The following is a 25689-nucleotide window of genomic DNA, read 5'->3' as shown; positions in this document are numbered from 1 at the left end:
TTGGGAGGCTGAGGTGGGAGGACCAATTGAGCCTGGGAGGCAGAGGTTGCTGCAAACTGAGATCACACCACTGCACTCCAGCCTGGGCAACAGAGGCAAACCTTGTTTCAATAAACAAAGAAAAAAGATTGGTAAATACAAAAAGAGAATAGAAGTAAAATACAGTGAGAAAGTCTAACATATATTTAAATGTAGTCTCAGAGAAGGAGAAATGGGGAAAAGCTGTCCTTTAAGAAAATGGCTGAAAATTTTTTCCAGAACTTAGAAATATTCCACTGTATTTCAGAAGCCCAGCAAATCCCAAGCAGAATAAATTCTAAAAAGAATCCATACGCAGACACAACAAAGTGACACTGTAGAAAATGAAAGCAAAAGTCGTAGAAGCAGCCTATAGACACAAGCTGCCTTTTAAAGACGAGTGAAAATGACATGGCTTTTTGATTAGCCTCCATGTCATCAGAATATTCAGCTATTAAAGACAAAACTAACTATACGGGTTAATCCATCTTACCTATGCTGGAACAAAATTAAAATTAAAATTAAAATGATCTCAGAAAGGCACGTGGAACTGAACCGGCTGTGAAACATAGCTGACGACCTACCTTCAGCCACTGCTCGGCCTGCTCCTTGCTCTGGACGGCAAGAACAAGCGGGTCCGTGCCCTGCTGAGTAATCTTTAGCTCGTGCTTCTTCTTCTTGCTGTCTTTCGGGATGTACGTAATGTTACAACCTTGGAGAGGCAGTTCCATCTGAGGCTGCTGGTCCTTGGAACTTTTATAGCACTGCATTCAACACAACAAATCAACTGATATTATAAGAGAGTTCAAACAGAAACACTGAGGAAGCTCTAGCATCATGAAAATGTGAGCGCGGGCAAGGCATCTGAAGGTCTGCATCTGCAGATGAACAGTTCACACACACAGTGCTCTTCGCACCGACACTTGGCCTCCAAGTGTGAAAAAGTACACCCATTCACTGACTCAGCAAAAGCTTACTGAGCATCTATCCCACGATTCGACAAACACAGAAAGTCCCTACTCTGATAAAGTTTATATTCCAGTGGAGTGTCTTCATTCAAACACATGAATGTATTCACACATATAAAAATACAGGCCAGGCACGATGAATCACACCTGTAATCCCAACGCTTTGGGAGGCCTAGGCAGGTGGATCACTTGAGCCCAGGAGTTCGAGACCAACCTGGGCAACATCGATAAACCCCATCTCTACCAAAAACAAAAAATTAGCCAGGCATAGTGGTGCATTCCTGTAGTCCCAGCTGCTTGGGAGGCTGAGGCAGGAGGATCTCTTGAGCCTGGGAGCCCAAGGCTGCAGTGAGTCATGATTGCTCCACTGCACTCCAGCCTGGGTAACAGAGTAAGACTTTGTCTCAAAAACAAAAAATAAAAAAATAATAAGCCAAGTGTGGTGGCTCATACCTTCAGGCCTAACACTTTGGGAGGCTTACGCAGGAGGGTTGCTTGAGGCTAGGAGTTCAAGATCAGCCTGCACGACCTAGCGAGACTCTGTCTCTACAAAAAATAAAAAATTAGCTGGACACGGTGGCACCCACCTGTAGCACCAACTACTTGGGAGGCTGAAGCAGGAGAGTCACTTGAGCCCAGAAATCAAGGTTACAGTGAGCACACTACTGCACTCCAGCCTGGGTGACAGAGAAAGGCTCTGTCTCAAATAAACAAAGCACATACACACACATTTAACATAAATGTTTATTTAAATGTATATATAAAATGCATTTATATTTATGTGAATCATATATAAAATATACTATTAGATTTGTTGCAACTCCACAGCCCTCATGAGAGAGACAATATAATAATCTGGATACTTTAAGATCCTATATTGCTTGGTATCTGCCTATCTCCTCTTTCTGAAAGACATAAATTATTTTAGTAAGAGGATAATATCAATCCATAATGTAGAAAAATGTCCGCCAAGGTCTGCTTTCCAGGTGACTAGAGAATCCAAAACTCAAGCTGCTCCATCTACACAACTGACATCCACTCTAAAGATTGTGATTGGCAGCCAGGCGAGGTGGCTCATGCCTGTAATCCCGGCACTGTGGGAGGCCGAGCCCGGCGGATTACCTGAGGTCAGGAGCTGGAGACCAGCCTGATCAACATGGTGAAACCCCGTCTCTACTTCAAAAAAAAAAAAAAGATTTTGATTGTTCAGGTAAGAACTGAGACTTACCTTAAATGGTTCTTGCTTCATCTTTATCTATAAAACTAAGAATCAAATCCTTGCCCAAAGCTTCCCCTGCCCCCATTTGTTGACCTGTATTACCTGGGGCCAAAGCACACCTCCTAACAGTCCAAGAGGGCAGATCTGGGTCCCAGATCTGTGACTCATTTATCAGTGTCCTAAGGTGTTTCTTAAATTTCCTGAGTGTTTTCTCATTTGCAAAATGTGTTTTGCAGTTATTGTTATTATTATTTTATTGAATTAAGTCATTAGCAACAATAGCATCTGCTACCAAGTGCTGAGCGTCCACGTCACATGAGGCATTTCACGCACCTCCATCAGCATGGTTGCTCATGCTGCAGATTATGACACCGAGGTGCAGCTGGTTAAGCAACCTGCCTGAAGTCAGGCAGCCTGAAAAGTGGCAGACCCAGACTCCAGCTGCAACTGCACATGTCCAGAACCTGCATCTTGACTCTAAACATTCACTGACGAAGGAAGGAAGGAATAGCTCTTTTCAGAAGTGATTTCTAGAGTCCTTTCCTGTTTTTTTGTTTTTGTTTTCAGATGGAGTCTTGCTCTGTTGCCAAGGCTGCAGTGCAATGGCGTGATCTCAGCTCACTGCAACCTCCGCCTCCCAGGTTCAAGCGATTCCTCTGCCTCAGCCTCCCAAGTAGCTGGGACTACAGACAGGAGCCACCATGCCCAGCTAATTTTTGTATTTTTAGTAGAGATGGGGTTTCACCATCTTGGCCAGGCTGGTGTCAAACTCCTGACCTCGTGATCCACCCACCCTGAACTCTCAAAGTGCTGGATTACAGGCTGAGCCACCACACCTGGCCTTTCTGTTTTGCTGTTCTAAATCCAGGACTTTGAAGTATACAGATAAGAAATATATCCCTCCTTTTTAAAAATCCAACTGATCTTAAAAGGAAGAAAAAAATACCTCAACTAACCTCAGATTTTTATGAATGTTTACCATTTCAGATGTTTTGCTTTTAAGTTTAGCATTTCGGATTTTTTGCATTTTGAGCAAATATAAGAAGAAAAAATACCTCAATTAACCTCAGATTTTTATGAATGTTTACCATTTCAGATTTTTTGCATTTCGAATAAGTATAAAAAGGCAACTAATTGTACAATGGAAGGAATCAGAAAGGGAATTTTATTTTTGACTAAATCATGTAAACTTTTTTAATCAGCATATAGTAACTGCACATATTTATGGGGTACAGAGTGATGTTTTGATACATAAAATGTATAGTGATCAGATCAGAGTGATTAGCATACCCACCATCTCAAACACTTATCATTTCAGAAAGGGAACTTTATAACAATTCTTCCTTAAGTTAAATGCCTCACAAGAGAGATGCTATCAGCACTAGGACAGGCTGCCACTTGGCAGTCCTAGCCGGCTGGATTTCCCGGATGCTGCCTTTGAAGCAGACAGCAGCAGGCAGGAGGTTTATGAATGGCGTCCATCCCGAAGAGAACACTAGGAGTAAGGAGAGGGAGGAGCAGGGCGGGCAAAGAAGCCTAGTCTGAGTGGCATCAGGGATACCACCATGAGAGCTCTGGGGCTGGAAGGCCCCATCAATGCTGCCCAGTGAGTCTAGGTGTGTACCTGCCCCACACACATTGAATGCAGACCCTGGGGAGGGAGCTCGGCCTTGGGCTCTATGCCGCTCTTCAATGCAGACAGCCCCGAGGTGGGCTCAGCAGCCCTGCCAAGGAAATTCCCCCCTGAGGACTGACGCGGGAATCTGGGAACACCACTGTATCCGCCCCAGAGCTACCTAGGCACAGAAGGAACAAGTTCCAGAAGGAGATACCAAAAAAGCTGTTAATGGCAGTAACCTGTGGGAAGACAGAGTGGGAACATTCAGGGGAAGAACATGGCTTTTTCTTTTCTGTGTTGTTTAAACTTGGAAAGCATTTGCTTTCATCACTGTTCATTATTTTTTATGCCAATGGGAATCACCTGAGCCCTGGATCATAGGCCACTTTTGAAAGGAAAGAAGCTTCATAATAAAACTAACTTTGATTCTGCATTTGACCAAAGACAGTGCTTTCTCCTGGTTTTTCAGTGATTTTTTTTTAAATATTCACAACCACTCCAAATAGCAGGCATTATCATTCTGGTTTTGAAGAGGGAAAGCTGGTAGGAGCCCAGATGGGAGAAAAAGCAGGGGAGGCAGAAAGAAGTCCAGGGGCTGAGGGAGCGGAGGGCAGGGCAGAGGGGCCGGGACTCAGAACCTCCAACGGCTCATCCCTGCGCACAACACCAAGCTTCCCCCACTGGATCTGGAAGCTTCTCTTTTAAATGAAAGTTGATTGTGTACTTTTAAAACATTTATATAATATATCCACATCTTGTAGTCATTATATCAGGCTGTGAATAAGGACCACAGTCATCTTCCTTTTTCATTTTTTAATATTCCCCATGGCATCATTTTTGGCACATGCTAAATCTGGGAGAAATTCAGGCCACACTTGTGGAAAAAATATGTACTGTGTTTTAAAAAACTGAACAAAAACATTAAAAAATATATAACATCCTAAGAACCTAGTTAAAAAAAAAAAGTTTCCCACAATTCAAAGACGAAACATGCGTTTACAGAAAAATATATATATATAGGATAATCCACTCCACTAGAGTGCTCTACAGAAAATAAATTCTCGTCTTCTGCTTTAGTGATGTAATTTTGAGCAATGTTTACCCCAAGGTTAATCTGAAGGAAAAACAAAAGGCAAAAACATACTCTTAAAGTTCCTAATTCCAAACCAAGCACGGTTTCTTAAAAAAGGAAGGTGGAAAAGGAAGGTGGAGAGGGAGGGAGGGAGGGAGGGAAGGAGGGAGGGAGGGAGAAAGGGAGGAAGTAGGGAAGGTAGGGAGGGAGGAAGTAGGGGGAGGGAGGGAGGGAGGAAGGAGGGGTGGATGGGGGGATGCCACACCGTCCTCCAGGGCTGTAGCCTCCCCGCTGGGGCCTCCACTGGAATAACCTCACAGCAAGGTCCATGTTTTCCCCTTCCCTGCTTCTCTGTTCCTTACTTGTCTTCCTGTTCTGCCTCTCAGATTAAAAAATAATAATAAAGAATTGGCCCCAAGCTTTCCAAAAGAATTTCCTTTCCTGGCCGCTCCCCATCCCACTTCTATGACCTGGCTTTGAGGAATCCACTGACTCACTACAAATGAGAAAATCCATCTTGCAACCTCTGGCAAGTTAAAATCTTGTGCATTTTCTCAGATGCAAACCACAGGCACTGCCTGGGAATGGAGATGATTTTGTCCGCTGGCTGTTTGGAGCTGGGAAATCAGCAACCTTGAAGACACAGCATGGGTGAGTGCTCCCTGATGGCGTGTGGGGAACCCTCGGGGTACCTCGCTGAGGTCTGAGCGCTGCCCTTCCTGCACAGCTGATGTTAGTGGTGACTGGGTATAAACTAAAATTACAGCAACCTTATAAAAATGCAAGCGATTCCAAATGTCTCACCAGCAGCTTGGTGTCTTTGATGACGCAAAGCAGCTTGCTCCACTGGCCGAAGCGCTTCTTCCGCAGCAGGAAGGCGCAGATTTTGGCATCCTTGACCAGGTCCATGGAGGCCTCCTCAGAAGGCCACTGGTGCCGGGTTTTCTTCCCCTTCCCGTCCTCTTCCTCTTCATCATACGATTCATAAGAGCTGCTCATCGCATCCGAGTCATAATCTGTAAAAAATGAACACACACTGACAAAACAACGTCTTTACTTTGAAGTTTACCCATGGGCTCAAGAGCATATCATTGTATTTTTAATCACCAAGTAACTGAATGAGAAAGGAACTTTTTCTGTTTAAGGAGAAACACACACACAATGCTAAGACTTAGGCAGTGGAAACTCAGTGGAACGTTGAAGTGCCTACAAATTCTGTGTTTATGAAAACTGTTTCTAGACTGCTCTATATGGACCGGACCCCATGCTGACCCGACACTGACTTGACACTGACTCCCCGCCATATTCCTGCTGGCCGAGCGCTATCCTCATTCTGCCGTGTGTCTGGCCGCACAAAACCCTTCCCCATGGAGGTCCCCTGCCCTCCCGCATCCACATCTTCATGCCGAAGTCCCCCCGAGGCTGCAATCTGCTTCTCCCTGCGGGCATTCCCCACACGCACATTTCTGACACTCAAGATGCGACCAATGGCCACCTCTCCCTTCTGGGGCATCCTTGGAACTTTCACAGAAATGTACACCTGTCCATCTAATGGTGCCCGCCTCACTCTGTGGCACACTGGCATGTACACTGCTGTGACTTACAGTTTCCCAAACGCATCACCTGTCATTCACCTCAGGTCTCTGCACGTGCCATGCCCTCTAGCAAGCTTCCTGTCCATCCACTCACCCTCCTGTCTTTGCCTGCTAAACGCTGTCATCTTTTGGGGTTTAACTTCCTGACACCTCCTCCAGCAAACACTCCCTGAATCACCAAAGCTGGGCGCTATGGACTAAACTGTGTCTCCCCTGAAATTCAACTGTTAAAGCTCTAACCTCAATATGACTGTACATGGAGATAGAACTTTTAGGAGGTTACTAAAGTTAAATGAGGTCCTAAGGATGGGGTCCTAATTCCATAGGTCTGGTGGTCTTATAAGGAGAGAGAGAGTGCACGAGAGAGAGAGAGAGAGAGCACTAGCTCTGCTCATACCAGGTGAGGACAGAATGAGTACCTAGCCATAGTGAGTACCTAGTACCTAGTGAGTACAAGCTGGGAAGAGGCCTCACCAGAACCCAACCATGCTGGCAGTCTAACCTGGACTCCAGGACTGAAGACTTCTCCTGTGGAAGCCACCCACTCCATGGCATTTGTCACTGCAGCCACAGCAGACTAACACTGGGTCAGATGCCCTTCCTCTGAGTCTGCACACACCCCAACACAAAGTGGATCGCAGCGTGTCTCAATGCTGGCCCCCACTGCAGGCTGTTAGCCCCCTGAAGAAAAGGAGACCATCTTGTTGGAGGTGATCTCCCCAGCAGCTAACAAAGTACCTGGCACAGGGCAAGTACCCAAATCATTGCAGAAGGAAGAACTGCTCAATGTATTTAAATGATACTGGCAAAGCCCTTGGAAGGACAAACAGCATATTAAAAGTGCTTCCTAAACACCAGCGACCATCATTCCTCTCATTACTTTCAGCTGTGCCAGATGACAGCCTCCCTAGACAGGGTCTGATTCTTCTCTGAATTCCCCTCAGCCCCTAAAACATCTGGAACACTTTCCGTTCTCAAAACATACTTAAGAGATGAACACCTACACGATAAGTGAATGAGAGATAAGGAGAACAATGGCCAATGCGGTTGGCTGTGCAATTTATCAGAAGTGCCAGAAATGGCAGAGTCTATACAGAAGAGAACTGTATAGACTCACATTTTCACTCACTGGAAACCAGAGTTTAACTTGTACTCAGTAATCATGTTTGTTTTATAATTTCCTTGCAAAGATTCAATGCTAAGAGGGAGGAACAGAAAGATTAAAGTTTAGGTTGAATTTTCAATAATGAAAAGAAGCCCAGGAGGCCAGGTAAGGGATTCACACCAGTAATCCCAGCACTTTGGGAGGCCAAGGCAGACGGATTGCTTGAGCCCAGAAGTTCGAACCAAGCCTGGGCAACATAGCAAGACCCCATCTCCATAAAAAGTAAAAAACTAGCCGGGCATTGTAGGCCACACCTGTGGTCCCAGCTACTCGAGAGGCTGAGGCAAGAGGATCACTTGAGCCCAGAAGTCCGAGGCTGCAGTGAGCTGTGATCCTGCCATTGCACTCCAGCTTGGGCAACAGAATAAGACCCTGTCTTTTTTTTTTTTTTTTTTTTTTAATGCTCAGTCCAGGAAGGATTTTAAGCAAAAGCTAAGGGGACCAAAGAGGTAACTTTGGTAACTGCATTAGGAATGGACTGGGGTAGGGATGAGGTAAGAGAGAGGAGCAGCTCAGAGACCACGAGGGACGCGATGAGGGGCTGACTCACAGGTTGGGGGTGAACAGAACCCCAAGTCTGGGTCACAGGTCTCTGCTCCAATTCTCCCCCATGCTGCTTCACATCACCCCTTAGCCCCACAGGCAGGTTGCTCTCACTGGCTCCACATTCCCCTCCAACACCCACCATACTCATCAGCATCTACGCCCACCCAGCACCCCCTGCTTCACATGGCAGCCACAGCTGGCTACTTCAATTTCAATGTTCATTCAAGTCCCCACATTTCAAGGGGCTTGGTGGATATGATGCGGGGGGGCCCAGTGGGGAAACACTCCCCTGCTACTGAAGCTCTGCTGGATGGCACGGGAGCGGGGGGAGTGACAGCTTTACAATCTAGGGCAAAATGCAAGCTGGCATGGAGTCGGGCATGGGGGTCAGCACACACAGGGGCACGGGGACGATGGCAGAGAAGACATCACTTCAGAGCCAATGCTTTGAGACGAGCTGTTGCCAACCAAAAGAAGAAGTCTGAGAAGGAGAAACACGATGAGCGAAAGCACTGACAAGCATCAGCTGCTGCCCACGCACGGTGGGTCCCTTCCGCCTCCGGACAGGACGTGAGTGAGTCCACAAAAGCCGAGTCCGTGGTGACCCTCGGCTGTGCTAGGAAGGGGCAGGGCACTTCCGGGGCTGACAGTGTTCTACCTTTGACCTGCATGGTGGTTACAAGATGGTTTCTTTATAAATCACTGAGCATACAGTCGTATTTTATGCACCTTCTGGTAAATGTATTTTATAACAGGAGGGTTTTTAAAACGTTGAGCATGGCTAGAACAAGGGTATGTGGAAGGAAATGATGGAACATGAAATGAGAAGATGGGCAGAGGCCAGACCACAGATCACGCACTGTGCTCTGATCCAACATAAACGGAGGGGCTCTGGAGGGCCAAGGACAGGATCCTAGCTTTACTTCAGAAAGATGATTCTCACAGCGGCGAGGAGGGCCATGCAGCCCTGAGGGCTCAGCCCACCTGCTGGAACATCAAGTTCAGTAAATAATGAACAAATGAAGAAAGTATTGAATGAGCAAATTCATCATAAATGGGAAAACTACCTTTGATTTCACTCAATCAACAAATATGTTGTGAGCTCTACTCTATGCCAGCCAATTCTAAAAAATTATCTATATTTCCATAGCAGTTGCTAGGATAAAGCCACGAAAAGCCAGGCTTGCTCCAGATTTATAAAGGTTTCTCACATGCACCATCTCACTGGCCCTCCCAGCCACCTGCAGATGGGGCACAGAAGACATGAGTCTTACTCAGAGAAAAGGAAGAACGAGGCTGGAAGACTGCGAGATTCATCTAGGAGCACAGGCTTGGTGAATGACAGGACGGAAACGTGAACCCAGGTCTTCGGGTTTTAAATGGAAAAAGTAAACTATCCTGGTAGGCCTTTTATCCCTGGGAACGAGCTGAGCTCTGCAATATGAAAAAGATAATCAAGTTCACTGTCTTGCCTTCTTCTAAGAGAGTAGAAATGACAGACCCATTTTTAGAAAAACCAGCCAACTTAGCAGCAAACGAACAACCAGAAGAATAAAGGATAATGAACTCTAATGGATAATGAACACCGAGCCTAAAGGAAAATGAACTCTCCAGAAAGTATGCTTAGCGATGACCCAATCAAGAGAAGAGACTCTCACTCATTCAGGATCTTGCTTGGTGGCTCCACTAGCTAGAGCCATGACCTAGGACTTTGAGATGTTCACCATCTGGGGGACTGGTAATGAGGCTGGGCGTGGTGGCTCACGCCTGTAATCCCAGAACTTTGGGAGGCCGAGGCAGGAGGATCACAAAGTCAAGAGATCGAGATCATCCTGGCCAATATGATGAAACCCCATCTCTACCAAAAAATACAAAAATTAGCTGGGTGTGGTGGTGCACACGTATAGTCCCAGCTACTCGGGAGGCTGAGGCAGGAGAATTGCTTGAATCCGGAAGGTGGAGGTTGCAGTGAGCCGACATCGAACCACTGCACTCCAGCCTGGTGCCTGGTGACAGGGTGAGACTCTGTCTCAAAAAAAATAAAAGAGGTAACGAACACTTTGAGAAAAATTATGAAAGACTCAGAAATGGGCAGCAGGGAATAGAATTTCTGATTGCCTTCTAGTCCTGTAGTAACTGGTACAGGTACTCACGAAGAGATAAGCAGGAAGGTTTTAACTCAGGGGTACTCAGAGAAGGCACTGATTACACAGGTCCATCCCATTCACATGTCTACACCTCGTGTAGAGTGAGGCAGCAGACCAAAGAGCTAACAACAGAGCTGTGTGAACTCTGTTGAAAGGACGTTGTTGATTAGGAATCGCTCTTTGTATCAGTCAGGACTCTCCAGAGAGATAGAAGCCATAGGAGACTGCCAGATTAGATAGACGGATGAATAGATGGATGGATGGGTGGACAGACAGATGGATGGATACATGGATGAATGGAATTATGGACAGGTAGATGGGTGGAAGGCAGTCAGGAAGGAAGGAAGGAAGGAAGGAAGGAAGGAAGGAAGGAAGGAAGGAAGGAAGATTGATTCGGGGCAATGGCACATGCAATTATGGAGACTTGAGAAGTCCCACAGCCGTCTACAAGCTGGAAACCCTGGGATGCTCGTAGTGTGGCTCAGCCCGAGTGCAAAAGCCTCAGCACCAGGGAAGCAGACACTGAAAATGTCAGTCAGAGAGAAGGCCTGAGAATCCAGGAGGTGGGGAGTGGGGGCGGGCAGCAGTGCTGGTGTGAGTCCTGGGGTCCCGAGGCCAGAATGCCTGAAGTTCTGATGTCCAAGGAAGAAAGATGTCTCCTAGTTCAAGGAAAAGAGAGGCCAAACTGCCCTGCCTCTGCTTCTGTTCTCCCTGGGCCACCATCTGTTCTCTCCGGTGCCTGCCCACACTGAGGGTGGGTCTTCCCCGTGGGGGCCACTCAGACCCACATGCCAGTGTCCTCTAGAGACACCTCACAGATACGCTCAAAAACAATGCTTCACCAGGTCCCTAGGGACTCCTCATCTGGTCAAGTTCACACGTCAGATTAACCACCACACTATTCTTCACCAGAAACTAGCTTCGTCGGCAGGAATCACTGTCATAGTGTCGTTCTGATGAAATTAAAGAACCTGCCAATAAACTATTATTTTTAACTATAAAATGTTCATTCCAGAAAAAAACTGCATAAAAGCAACAGTAATACCATGCACACTGCACATCAGGCACGTCGAAGAGCCAGGAACGGCGCCCTGAGAGGGGGGTCAGGGCGTCACGACTTTCCAAGGGGCCATGCTTTCTCTACACCCAAATTACTCGAGAGTTTATCTTTAAAAGGCACACAAACCACAGACAAAGGTTAAGTGATGAGCAAGTGTCCTCAGGGGAGTGGAGGGCCACACAGACCCGGCCTTTTTGTTTCAATGCACTGGCTTTGCTGAGGCCAGAAGCAGAGACTCATCAGGCCTCCCTCCTAGTTTCTGACCTCACTTTTCAGAGGGAGGGAAGCGTGAGAGACTGGCAGAAAACACGGCTCCTCTAGGGCAGGGGCTGTGGCCCTCCTTCCTCTTGGAGGTCGAGTTCTAAGCACAAGGCTGAGCAAGCACAGTATTAGATGTTTCACACACACACACAAAAAAAGTGTTGAAACTGAGTAAAGAAAATCAACAGAACAAAGGAGGCAAAAAAGCACAGCCCTTCATTTATTCAGTAAGTGTTTACTGAGCACATATTACCTGCCAGATGCAAAACAGACAAAAGCCTTGGTCCTCTTTGGTCTCACACTCGGGTGAGGGGGAAAGAGAGGACAAACGGACTATCAGAGGGTAGGACATGTCCACATAGCACAATGAGGAAGTAGGGCTGCTTTCCGGAGCTGCTCCTTCAGGCTCCGATGTTGTTTCAGAAGAATGATGACAGTGCTCTGCAGCTGTGTCCAGCGTTTTCAGACTCACAAAGGGCTTTCCCTGCTATCCTTCCAGCTGCCCCACACAACTCTGTGAAGGCAACGCATTTGGAGTGGAGAGAGGTTCTCCATCTCACACCCTCACTTTGGCCGTATCATTTTCTACTTGAGACTTTTATAGGATCAAAATACAGAAGCTATTTAAGGGTCACAAAGTTTTGCACAATTCCTATCCTTCTGTATTACAGATTTCCCACTCTTTCATGCTGTTGTGATCATGTAAAAGGGCTGGGGTGGGGGCAGTGAGCAGGGAGGAACAGGTGGCAGGTAAAGGGGTGAGGAGAGAAGTCTTCAGAAGAACTTCGGCTTTAACTCTGTGTGCGACTGGAAGTCACCATAAGGTTGTGAATAGAGAAGAGATCTGACTTACGTTTCAAAATGGCCAATCTAAATCCTAGATCTCACTCTGGAGGAATACAGCAAGTCATTTAACTTATTTGAGACTCAGTATCTTTAATACAATCTTGTCTCTCAGAGTTACTGTGAGGATAAAATGAGGAACCAGGATAGCTCCTTGTGAACCTGAAACCCCAGAACAGGTGTAGCATGCTGTGCACATGCCCATCCAACATCAGGGCCTGAGGAAGTGAGGCATCATCTCCAGACACCAGCTGCATCACATGATGTATTTCACTCACACATACCCACACCCCATGGAATCAGAAAGGGCATTTCAATCAATCCCCCTGACGGAGGGAGAGGGGAAGAGGACAAAACAGAGAAATCCGAAGGCTGAAAATAAAACTGAAATCTAAGTCTGAAATCAAAACACCCAATGGGCATTGTAGGGATTTGATGCCATGTCAACGTAGCTAAACTGGAACACCCCTTCCATTGCTCCGAACGGTCTGGAGTGGGGTTGGCCACAAGAGAAGCTGTGAGGGATATGGAAGGAGAGAAGGAAATAGCAGGCCCGTCTCTGAGGCCAGCACAGAGAGCCAGGCCCTGCTGAAGCTCCAGCACGCTGCTCACCCTGCTGGTGTGGGGCAGCCATGGGCTCAGCTTCCCAAGATGCTGCAGGCTCCACCCACTCCAGAAGGCAGGAGCAAGCAAGTAGCCCTAGTCCTCTGCACTCCCTCCTCCCTCAACAACCATTCCTGATCGCTGCTGAATGGTTTGGTTGGATGGTCAACACTAAAGAGGAACGTGATTAATAAACAGGTAACACAGTGGGAGTGGGGGTGCACGCCTGTAACCCCAGCACTTTGGGAGGCTGAGGCAGGTCAGGGGTTCAAGACCAGCCTGGCCAAGATGTTGGAACCCTGTCTCTACTAAAAAAACAAAAATTAGCTGGGTGTGGTGGCCCATGCCTGTAATCCCAGCTACTTGGGAGGCTGAGGCAGAGAATTGCTTGAACCTGGGAGGCAGAGACTGCAGTGAGCTGAGATCGCACCATTGCACTCCAGCCTGGGCAATAGAGTGAGACTTCATCTCAAAAAAAACAAAACAGGTAACAAACAACTGGTCTGCAGAAGATGCTGTCAACAGACCTTCACAGATGGGTACATGATGTAAACAGACTCAGAGAAGAGGACCCTGATACTCGAGTAAACACCGTGACTCACTGTCTCTACAGCAGTCAGCCTCATTCCCTAGACTTCTGCCCAAATGGGCTCATGTACATGTGGACCTGGTGGCAGGGATGGAGGTTATGCATGGAACTTGGCAAACATGGACTTCACTCATGGAAATTCATCCGCCTCCAGGTACTTCCGAGTACCCTACCTGCAAACAGCAGAGGCCAACATCAACCTCCCCGCCCCACCCCCAGGCCCGGACGCCATCCCTGGGATATCAGCTAGCACCTAATGGCAGGTTGTCATCACTGGTCCGCTTCCACCACGAAGAGATCACTAAAATAAACTTGCCTTCTGGGTCCACATGGCCTTAGAGAATCAACGCCCTGCTCTGCATCATGGGATCCCCACAGCATTGCTTCTGACCAGGGAACGCACTCTACAGCCACTCAAGTACACGACAATGGGTTTGAGCTCAGGAAATTCATTCATCTTGCCATAGTCCCCACTAACCTGAAGTCACTTACCCAATAGGTCAAAATAATTTTTTCTGAATATTCAGTTATAGTGCCAGCCAACTGGTGACACCTTGTGGGCTTGGGGGGCAACAGACCAGAATATCTTCTGGCAGTATACCTTCTGACTTGGTGTTGCTGTTTCTCCCACAGCCCAGATTCACAGCCCAAGGATCAAGCAGTGAAACGAGAGGGGATTCTTCTCACTATTACCCCCAGTGGCCCACTAACAACATGTTTCCTTTCCTTCCCTAAAATGCTGGACTGCACTGGTCTAAGGCCAAGAAACGGCAATGGTTTCATTAAACTGGAAGCAGGAACTGCCACCTGGCCACACCAGGCTCTTCATGTCAGTAACAGGCAAAGAAGCAGCTCCTGCCATGGCTGAGGTGACGCTGTGACCCCAACCGTAAGGAAGCTGTGACCCCATAGTGGGAGTAAGGAAGAACGTGCAGGGGCACTGAGAGACCCCACTGAGTGCCCCTCTGTGTCCTCACACCCTCTGATGAAATGTAATGGAGTCATGACCATCCAATACAGAAGTGCTCCTGAAGGCCCAAACCTTTCAGGAAAGGAAGTCGGATCACCCGCCAAGAAAAAAGCACAGCCCACCAAGGGGTTTGATGAGGGCAGTGGTACTATGAAAGGAGCAGCAGAAGGAAGTGATCCACTCTAGCCATGAATGAACACTGACCGGGTGTGCAGACAGCCTGTTACAGGCTTCCCTTCCCTGTTTTGATAAGAATGTAACTCTGTATATAGAAACTAATTCTTCTTCCCCCCTCTCCCAGGCCCCTACGTCTCACATAAGAAGTGCTGATAGGAGTCAATCCTGTGTTAGTATCTCGGAATTTAGGTTACGGGCTCTAGAAGAGAATGGATGTCACCCGAATGTTGGACAAAGGGGCTCTGTCTCCTCTGCGAGGAGCTAGGGAGTTTCCCGTCCCCCGGGCGATGATGGAATCACTCAAGCATGCGCTGCTCGTCTCTACTGGGAAACTCAGCGTGGCTAAAAGAGGTATGCATGGGTGCCAAGCTGACCAAAGAGAAACTGTGGTGGTTTTCTACTGTATCTGCCTAGCAAGGCCGGAACCACACTTCCCAACTTCCCTTTCCTAGACGATTCTGGGCTAGGGTGGCCTCGAGAGAAATCGGGAGTGATGTGGAAGGCAGAGGGGAGCCGCGGCCCGGACTCCGCAGGTCGGTGCGGGACAGGGACTGCTGCGGCTGGCATGGGCTGCTGCTGGTCACCTGTGCCATCAGGAGAGATGCGGGCTCCAGTCTGTCTGTCCCTCCTCTTCCCCATTCCTCATCCAGCCTGACCAGACACGGCAGAAACTGCCTTCTTCCAGGGAAGAAGTTCTCACAACTGCACACGCTCTCCTTCCTTCAATGAACTCTTCAATCCATGACATTCGAAATGGTTTGGCTTCTCTGATGAGACCATAACCCACAGAGGTTCAACAAAACCATCTCAAAGTTCACATCTAACTGAGGGCGACATGACCCTGAACTGAGCTGACAAGTCAACCCACGGCTGTTGTTCTTCAAGGGAGGGGCAGCTGCGTCCTGGGGCCGCCAACCGAGAGTCCTGCGGCAGAGGTGACTGGAGAAGCCGCTGTGTGCCATCGCTGATGTCTCCTCGTTCCCCAGGCATCAGTTCCTCGCTCACCTTTCCTTCCGGACTCGGCGGCTGGGGAGCAGCCCCACTGAAGAGGCTGAGCCACCAGCTACATGCAGCTCTTCAGAATGAAAATTACCGACAGCCCACAAAATCAGTCACTCTGCTTCCAGCCTTGAAAGTACACTGCAGGGGGAAGGCCAGAGACAAACGTCCCAAATGCTAGAAAATAACCTAACAAGAAAACATACTTGTCTTTACTCACTGCCATTACAAAGAAAGGAAACAACGAAGTTCTGAGTTATACCAAGACATTTAATTTGTTTTCTAATTAATCTACTATCTTCTTAAATAGTTGACAAATTATTCCCAAAACCAAAAAATCCATAACCACCTTATCAGGGCTGTACCTTTTCTCATCCAGCGAACAACAACTATTTACTGACACTCGGCCCAGCCTGTGCCCAGCCTGCTCCAGAAGCTGCGGAGGCAGGCGGGCGAGCGAGAGCAGCCCGCACCCTCAGGGGCGTGCAGTGCAGCTGGCCTGGCTTCTCTGCATCCCGTCCCCACACTCAGAAGCATGCCAGCGGGGAAGCTCCCGTTACAACCTCCTTCCAGCCATCAAGACAGAGCCTGCTTTGGTGGAACAGCTGCGTCCACAGACTGCCAAGAAGACAAAGATCCAAAGTGCAAAGTCTCTGTGTGGCAGGGAACAGTCAAACGACTGGGGAAAAGGACAGCGACTCCCTAAGAAGACAGACGAGGCCGAAGACCACGCCCAGAATATCAACACACCAGAAGCCTTCTGAGTAAAACCAGCAACGACTCTGTCACTTGCCGCCCAGCTATCTTTTTTTTTTTAAAAAGCAAACTGGATTCTGTAAGTTGACATATATTCAACTATTCAACTTTATGAGATGGTAGCTCCCTGCCAGACAGATACTGAAAGGAGACACACAGCAACAATTAAATAAAAATAAATTCTGGAGATTCAACACCGGCATGTCACGCTTTATCCGAACTTGAAGCTGGGTACTAACAAACGGGTAGCTCTGAGCAGGTGACTAACTGGGGCCGGGAGAACTAGGGCTTAGGCAAAAATTGTCTAACACAACCCGTACCCCAAGAAAAGAGAAAGCCGGACGTCTATGACCGAGATGCGTATTTGTGTTGTACCCAGTTGTTTCCAGCCCGAGAGGCAGGCTGCTGGAAACTGTTCTCATCGTGGCAGGATGGGTGCAGCCCAAGAGCATCAAGGACTAAGGAAGTGGGGGCTGCAGCACGCACCCAAAAACATACCACAAAGGGCCATTTCTCTTCTGTATGCTGATGCCTGTCGCCACAGCAGTAAGCTTTCACTGCCTTTGAGACACGAGGAAGACAGCAGTTGGAATAAACAGAGGCTTGTGTGTGAGGCACTCGGTGTCCTTCTCAAACCTTTCCTCCACTGACAATCACTTTGGGTTCAAAAATAACTTGGCCCATGTGTTTATTGCCCTGTTCTCCTTCCTGCCCAGGAACGGGACAGGCTCCGCAACAGTGCCGCAGATCACAGAGGCGGCGCGGCTGGGCAGGGCTGGCCACTCACTTGATGTGATGTATTCTGGAGCTTTTCCGGGGCTCAGCGGCACGGCTTCCTCATAATAACCTTCTGGGAGGGAGGACGTTGGCAATGGTGGAGGCCCACTGTCAGGAGGCTGGGAAGAAAGGAAAAGCAACACAGAAATTAGCATGACCATTAGAAGGAAATTCTGTATTTCCAATTAGCAGATGGGGCCAGTCTCTTCCTCTTTCCTTTGTAAAGTCTCTCAAAAGAGAACCTCATCCTGCGAAGAGGCTTGGGAGCCTGTCCTGATGCGTCTCTCCCACTTTCCTGCGCACATCCACGCCCCAGCCCGGCCGCACGCCGTCCAGTCCGCACCGAGTCTCCAGGTTCAGCGTGCGTGCAGCAGTCTCACTGGAGCATCCGCAGCACGGAACTCCCCTTCCCCTACGTAGGACTGAGCCTGCTCAGACCCTGCCCCGGGGTCCGAGACAGCGTCTGCGCGCCCCTTGTCCTCATGCACTCCACACACGCCAGCCTTCGCTGGTCTCAGACGCTGACTGAGATGCCAAGGCCCTGCCACAGGCGGTGGGCTCCGGGGACACAGACGCTCAGGCGCACCCAGCACCTACCACGGAGTGAGCTGGGGAGCCACGCTGGCTGAGTGCGTGAGTGAGGCTTGCCCACATTCTCACCATATCCCTGCTGTGTGCTAGGAAAGCTTTTAAAAAGCCAGTCACCAGGGAGCCACTCTCTAAAACAAACTAGAAATGATTCTCCAGAGATGGAATCCATTCCTTATTAAAACCAGTCATGTCACAGCTTTTTAACACACTCAGAGAGTGAGGCACTCTCTGGTTGTAAAGCCACAGCCTCAGAATATGGAAGAGCTGGGGGCTCCTTCCACACCTTGGGACAACCTATGTCCCACCTGGCCTTCAGGACTCAGCTCAAGTCCCCTCTTTTCTTAAATGTTCCTGACAGCTCTAATGCACCCCAGCTTCTCCCTCCTACGACCATCTACAGGACTTGCTGGTGTGTCTCTCACTGGTCCTCCTGCCAACAGGGACGGCTGAATGGCAGGAAAGCCGGCATTTGCCCAGTGTCTGCTATCTGGCCAGCACTGTGCTAGGCACTTCTGCACTGGCTACAGGAACGTTAATCGATTCACACAGGAATCCTTTAGGGCACAGGTTCTATTACCTTATATTTTACAGATGCAGAAACTGGGGTTCAGAATCTAAACCTGCTCAAAATCAGACACTAGTAACTGCCAGCTGGAGTTTTCAAACACCAGGTCTGCCTGTTAAGGACCTTTTCAATATTCATATTCTCTCTCCCCTCTTTCCTATGAATAGCATGCAGCAACTTCCCACTACCTAGATTCCGTAAACAAACTGGGATGAGGTCTGTCACCTGGAATGGAAGAAAGCAGAGGCCCCAAATTGAAATCTCCTCAGTTACAGTTCCAAGTAGGACAATGTTCTATTGAAATTATGGGGCTGTTGTGTTTTTTCTAATGTAAACCCTCCGGAAAGTGTGACTCCATTGCTTTCTATGTAACTCATCTCTGAAGCCAAGAAGTCCTTTGTGAATGACTCATCACCCACTGCAGATTCAACCCGGACTGCCTCTCACCAGATGAAGAGGAGAACTCACTCCAGATCATCTGCACAATATTCCTTCATGGACTTCCAGACAGTTACCTCCCTCCCGCCCCCAGTCCTTGTTCCCAAGGCTAAATAACTCGAACTCCTTTGCACTCCTATCAGAAGCCTGGCTTCCCAAACCGTCACCATTCTGTGGTGTTACGCTGGACCATCTCCAGGTCCTCCGTATCTCCATACAGAGGCAGCTCTTCCAGCAGAACCTGACACACGGTGCCCAGCACCAGGCGGGGTCTGTACAGGAGGCCACATCCCATTTAAAGTCTCTGCTGGTTGCTTTTAGAAAAGAGCTGCTTGATTCACTGAATAAAACTGAGTATCTTTTATTCATGAGACAGAGGGTGTTCCAACTTCCTTCTGGCATGGTCAAACAATCAAATTATTCATGTCCTGGAAAAGCACGACAAATAGCTGAATCAAACAAATGTTTGTGAAATAGTACATGTCAGACTCCCTTCCTGAGTGCCGCAAGGAACTTACTCTCTGAATTGCCGGGGTTCTGAGCAGACACTTTCAAAGCCAATTACTGGTGGTCATGTACTTGGCATAACCTTTTGAGTATGCCCCTTAGACCCAATAATTCCACTTCTAAAAATATACACCAAAAAGGTCAATTGGTCACATGAAAAAAATATATATATATAAGGATGTTCAATAAGAGTTTGTTTAGTAAAATCCAAAAACAATCTACATGTTCAAGAGAAGATTGCTCAGATATATTGCTATATCCACAGACAGACGTTTAAAAGGCCAGTCCATGTGTACAGTCATTCACTTTAGAAACCTCTACAAGATACCGCTGAAGGAAAGAACACAGGTGTACTATGATCTCTTTACATAATGTGTGTGTTTATGCTTACATATACACAAAGGCAGGTCATTCACCAAAAGTGTTAACAGTGGTTGCCTCTTTTTATATTCAATCTGGAATGCTTAAATTTTCTGCATAGTATGTCATTTTAAAAATCATTTTAAAAAATAAAACTATTTTCATTTTGAAATAATACTCCTCAGAAAATGATACTGCTGGAGAATCACTCCACTCTCAAATACCACTTATCCTTGAAATCAGCCACAGGGTTTCGGACACTTCGGCTTGTTCAAGTCAAACAGGAGAAGAGCTGAGAAGATGAGCAAACTGTCACTGACTACCACTCTTTTCAGAGGAACAAGTCTTTCCAATCCTTTCCAATAGGGAAGAATTCACTGAAAGCACAATTCATGGAATTTTCAAAGGTACACAACAGGGGAGGCAGGCTTCCAACAGCGGCCATGGGAAAGCAAAGGCCAGGCAGGAAATAAGAGAGTCTGGTGAAGGGTGAAGACTCGGGCACACAGCCACATCACATCCAGGGCCGGCTTGTTCCTGCACTTCTGCAAACTTGTCAACACTCCATGTCCCCATTCCCTCACCTAAAACAAGGGCATCAGGTCATGACAACTTCTAGTGCCCGCCCCAGCTCTGAGTCCAATTCCAGCATTCTTAGAAAGTTTCAGGTCCACAGACAACAAAGCCAACTTTACCTCTTCCAAAATTCCATTGAGAGCCAACCCTGTGTCCTCCCAAAAGGATAAAGGATGTGCAAATCTCTGGGCACAGCAAGTCCTTCAAATGTGAACTGAATGGCAGCACCACACACCACAGTGGAATCAGTCAACTCTCCCTCACTATCAGGAGAGACCCAGTCTGTGCACACATCCGTAACACGTCCTACATCTGTCCCCACTGTTTCCTGTGCTGCCACGCACAAAACACAAGCTAAGAAAACAAGGGTCGTTGGGCTGGATGCAGTGGCTCCCGCCTGTAATCCCAGCACTTTGGGAGGCCGAGTTGGGCAGATCACGAAGTCAAGAGCTAGAGCCTAGCCTGGCCAACTTAATGAAGCCCCATCTCCACTAACAATACAAAATTAGCCAAGTGTGGTGGCGGGCGCCTGAATCCCAGCTACTTGGGAGGCTGGGCCAGGAGGCGGAGGTTGCAGTGAGTCGAGATCGCACCGCTGCACTCCAGCCTGGGCACAGAGCAAGACTCCATCTCGGGGAAAAAAAGAAAAAAGAAAAACGAGGGTTCAAAGTCTAACCACCACGGCATCTTTAGACACTTAAAAAGAAATATGAGAAGCTATCCTCCTCAGAGAACAACTGATCTTCACCCCTGCTGTGCCCTAAAATAAGAAAGAACCTGCACTGTGCCAGTGACTAGGGAACTCTCGAATTCACTAAAATATTTCTCCCTCAAGTTAATACTTAAGTAAAAGCTCCTGAACCTTTTAATTTAGAAAATCTTATCTACCTTCGGGTATTGTAAATGTCTCCCATAAGGTCTCCATCTTGCACTAGAGAAAATCAGTACTTACACAACAGCACAGCCATCTAACCTACGCTTGCAGGCTTACGGTACTGGCCATAATTTTAATTCCCATCTTTTGGAAAGGAAAGCCCCTCGGTATCTGTCATTGCTACTTTAATGAAAAGCGAATTCTTTAAACAAAAAGAGAATTCATAGAGAATTCTCTTTCCAATAATAGTAATAATAATGGCCATAGCGGGAGGACTGCTTGAAGCGAGGAGCTCAAGACCAGCCTGGGCAACATGGCAAAATCCCATCTCCACACACAAAAAATTCAAAAATTAGCTAGGCATGATGGTGCACACCTACAGTCCCAGCAACTAGGGAGGCTGAGGTGGGAGGATTGCTGGAGCCCGGGAGGCCGAGGCTGCAGTGAGCCATGATCGTGCCTGGGTGACAGAGTGAGATGCTGTCTCAAATCAATCAATAATTATGTTTGTAAAATGATATGGCATAAAAACAGTGATAATTATTACCTTTATTACTACAGGTCAACGATCTCTTCTCCAAAATGCTTGGGACCAGAAATGTTTCAGATTTTGATTTTTGTTTTGTTTTGTTCTGGATTTGGGGATATCTGCATTATGTACTTACTGCTTGAGCATCCCAAATCCCAAAATCCAAGATCCAGAATCCTCCAAAATCCAAAACTTATTTAGCACTGACATGATGCTCAAAGGACATGCTCACTGGGCATTCTGGATTGCCAGAAGCAGGATGCCCAACCTCTACTGACCATTTGCCTACAATGTGCCAGCCACTGTCCTGGGATGCTTGATACATATTTTCTTTCATTCAGAAAATAACACTCAGATGTCAGCATCTCAATTATGATTTCACAGAAGAGGAAACCGAGACTCAAGAGATTAAAGACCCTGCCTGGGGCTGGACATGCTCATCCACAGAAGTCAGCCAGAATGGGCACGGCCTGCTGACCTGGAAGCTGTGGCACGGCAGTGTGGCATCTGTCGCTTCTGCAGCCTCAGCACCTACCCCACAGGGGCTGAGCAGACAAGATGTAAGGAAGGAGCCAACAAACCAACCAACCAAGACTGCACGGGTCCAAACCTTTGGCTGCCAGATCACACAGCACAAGCAGAGGCGCCGTTTCTTAGAAAGACTCCCCTCCCCGCGCCCAACATAGACCCAGCACCTTCCCACCTTCCGCTCACCTCACGGCAGGCTCTTTGCCCTGTCTGATGCTCCCTACTGCCTTCCCTACCCCTACCTCAATCTGTTGCTTAGTCCTTTCCATGAGAAGCACCAATCAATGACAGGATCTGATCTTACCTGAGAAATACATACACCTAGGATGTGGAATCCCTTTCTGACTTTAATTTTATATATACAATGACACCTCTAGACTCTGTTTTTCTGGTAAAAGGGATTAAAATCTGTTAAGAGTAACAGCCAAAAAATACGTAATCTGAAATAAGAAAATCAGGGCTCAAGTTCCAATTCCATGTATATTGGCAAAACCCTTTTCTAAGTGATGTGAGTATTTTAGGAGCACCCTGTGGCATTCATGCCATAATCTAAACTTCCTGTGCTGCTGCTCATCTGCAGGAAGGAACCCATGCCGCTGAGGGAAACTGAGGATTGGATCAAAGCCATTTGCAATGGATAATAAAATGTTATAGCTTAAGCTGCAAAACTGGTTTCAACCCTAACACTAAGAATTCTGGGTACAAACTCTTCTCGGCGAAATGAAAGTCTTTATCCAAATTACACCCCCTTCTGTTGTGATCACTGTGAAGTCTGCATTCCACACGGACTTCAGTCAACACTGGGAAGATTGTCGCACATATTTTCCTCAAGTTTCTCCCCTTTTACTTATGCATGACAAAGAATGAAAGCCATGTGGGGCCATGTCATCTTCCCTCCCTTTCCACCAGCAGGCAGGCATCCGGATGGAAGGCAAGGCAGCCCACCAGGGGCGTAAACAGGAGTGGAATCCAGCCACAAAGTGAATTGAAAACAAAGATGCCACTGCGATTAGACATGAGCCAGAACTCTGAGATTCCTGAAAGATGGGTGAAAAAGGCAAACAAGACGGCTCACATCCACCAAAGCGTCACATCTGACGCCACAGGACAATGAATGCTTCTCTTGTTTTAAATCATGGGCTTTAGCCCCAACTCTGCAACTGGTAAAAGAGCCAATTTTGTCACATACTCTCAAAGAGCCTTGCAATGTCATCCGTCAAACAGAGATAATGAGGCTGCTGTGAGTACCTGAGAAAGGACGAAATGCAATCGATGAGAACACGGAAACACCTGGTATCAAAACTTCCCTGCTGCAGGCCAGGTGTGGGGCTCACACCTGTAGTCCCCACTACTCAGGAGCACATGGAGAGAACCACTTAAGTCCAGGAGTTCAAGGCTGGCCTGGGAAACATGGCAAAACCCCGTCTCCACAAAAAATACAAAAATTAGCCAGGTGTGGTGGTGTACACCTGCAGTCCCAGCTACTCGGGAGGCTGAGGTAGGAGGGTCACTTGAGCCTGAGAGGTCAAGGCTGCAGTGAGCTGTGATCATGCCACCGCACTCCAGCCTGAGCAACAGAATGAGACCCTCAAAAAAACAAACAAACAAACAAAAACTTCGCTGTCCTAGAGACAGAAAGCAGAACGGTAGATGCCAGGGGCAGGAGGCAGGGGAGTGGGGGAGAATGGGAAGTTAGTGTTTAAGGGGACAGCGTTCCCACTTGGGAAAAACAGGGAGATGGATGGTGTTGATGGCACCACAATACTACGAATGCACTTCATGGTATTTCAGTTATTTTAAGTATACTGAACTGTACACTTAAAATGATTAAAATGCCTTTTTTTTTTTTTTTTTTGAGATGGAGTTTCACTCTTGTTGTCCAGGCTGGAGTGCAATGACACGATCTTGGCTCACCGCAAACTCCGCCTCCCCGGTTTAAGCGATGCTCCTGCCTCAGCCTCCCTGGTACCTGGAATTACAGGCATGCACCACCACACCCAGCTAATTTTGTATTTTTAGTAGAGACAGGGTTTCGCCAAGTTAGTCAGGCTAGTCTCGAACTCCCGACCTTAAGTGATCTGCCTGCCTCAGCCTCCCACAGTGCAGGGATTACAGGTGTGAGCCACCACACCTGGCCTAAAATGGTAAATTTTATCTTATAGGTATTTTACCACAATAAAAGGAAACTTCACTGTATCTGCTGGCATAAAAAGGCATCAAATTTACATAAGCTTTGGCCCTAAAGTGCCAATGAATTAAGCTGCTCCCTGCTACCCCTTGAAACACGATGTAACCTCAGGCTGCTTGTCAAATGAAAATATGTCAAGAAAATGCCTTGATCTAGAATTGTATGTATTGCAGGATAGCCCCAAAAGGAGCCTATCTTGCTCTTTTTTCTCCTCAGCCACGGAGATGTGAGATATCCCTAGCTGAGACACAATGCGACGCTGAAGAAGGGTGGGGGATGCCGCGCAAACGACGCTCCTACGGTGAGACCCCGTTAGCGAGTGGCTGCAGTGAGCTGGGCAGTGGGTCTCAGCAGCCAGCGTCAGCACAGATGGGATCCATTTCCCAGGACCTACCTGGACTCGCCTTTTCAAAGGCTCTTTTAACACTTGCTGCAAACGAAACTCAATCAGTCTGATAGTTGCACAGCTCTCCCTTGAAACAAAACAAGAATATTTTGAAAAGCACAGGCCAGGCACAGTGGTTCACACCTATAATCCTAACACTTTGGGAGGCCAAGGCATGTGGACTACCTGAGCCCAGGAGTTTGAAACCAGCCTGGGCAACATGATGAAAACCCCGTCTCTACTAAAAATACAAAAAAATTAGCCGGGCATGGTGGTGTGTGTGCCTGTAATCCCAGGTAATTGGGAGGCTGAGGTGGAAGAATCACATGAACCAGGGAGGCAGAAGTTGCAAAGAGCCCAGATCGCACCACTGCACTCCAGCCTGGGCAACAGAGCCAGACTGTCTCCAAAAAAAAAGACAAAAGCACAGCACAGCTCTCCCACAAGCCATTTTTTGAATAGGTGCATATTTTAGACTATCTGAGTCTCCCCTTGAAAAGCCAGGGAGAGTAAGTACAGTATAAAACATGCTACAGCCCACACTTGTGACTTCCAAGGTTCAGAAGTTCTAGACTTCCACACTGCACATATCTAATCTCTTGCGAGCACGTCCAAGGACACATTAGCCAGGTGGGAGGAAGCACGAAGTCACACAGGGCGCCTCAGGCTTTATTAAGCACTGAATACAGGTATGAAGCACTATTACACACTAAAAAGGATAACAAGGTAAAAGATAACCTATTCGTTAAAGAGTTTATAATACAA

At 47.6% G+C, this 25689-nt stretch overlaps 1 protein-coding gene across 4 annotated transcripts in view; it reads right to left on the bottom strand.

The window, feature by feature from the left end:
* AFAP1 (actin filament associated protein 1) overlaps positions 1–25689 on the bottom strand; it is a 167503-nt gene that overhangs the window by 69978 nt on the left and 71836 nt on the right. For all 4 annotated transcript variants that reach the window (XM_032254103.1, XM_032254106.1, XM_032254104.1 and 1 more), the window contains exons 4-6: positions 17394–17502; positions 5700–5911; positions 603–782 (exon numbers count right to left, since the gene is read on the bottom strand). In XM_032254103.1, the coding sequence (XP_032109994.1) occupies positions 603–782; positions 5700–5911; positions 17394–17502 (501 nt within the window). The remainder of the gene's footprint in view (positions 1–602; positions 783–5699; positions 5912–17393; positions 17503–25689) is intronic.

The sequence above is a fragment of the Sapajus apella genome, unplaced genomic scaffold, assembly GCF_009761245.1.
Source record: "Sapajus apella isolate SASKATOON/1434 unplaced genomic scaffold, GSC_monkey_1.0 scaffold85, whole genome shotgun sequence".
Lineage (NCBI taxonomy): Eukaryota > Metazoa > Chordata > Mammalia > Primates > Cebidae > Sapajus > Sapajus apella.
Note: the sequence above shows the minus strand (reverse complement) of the source record. Positions and strands in the feature narration are given on the sequence as shown.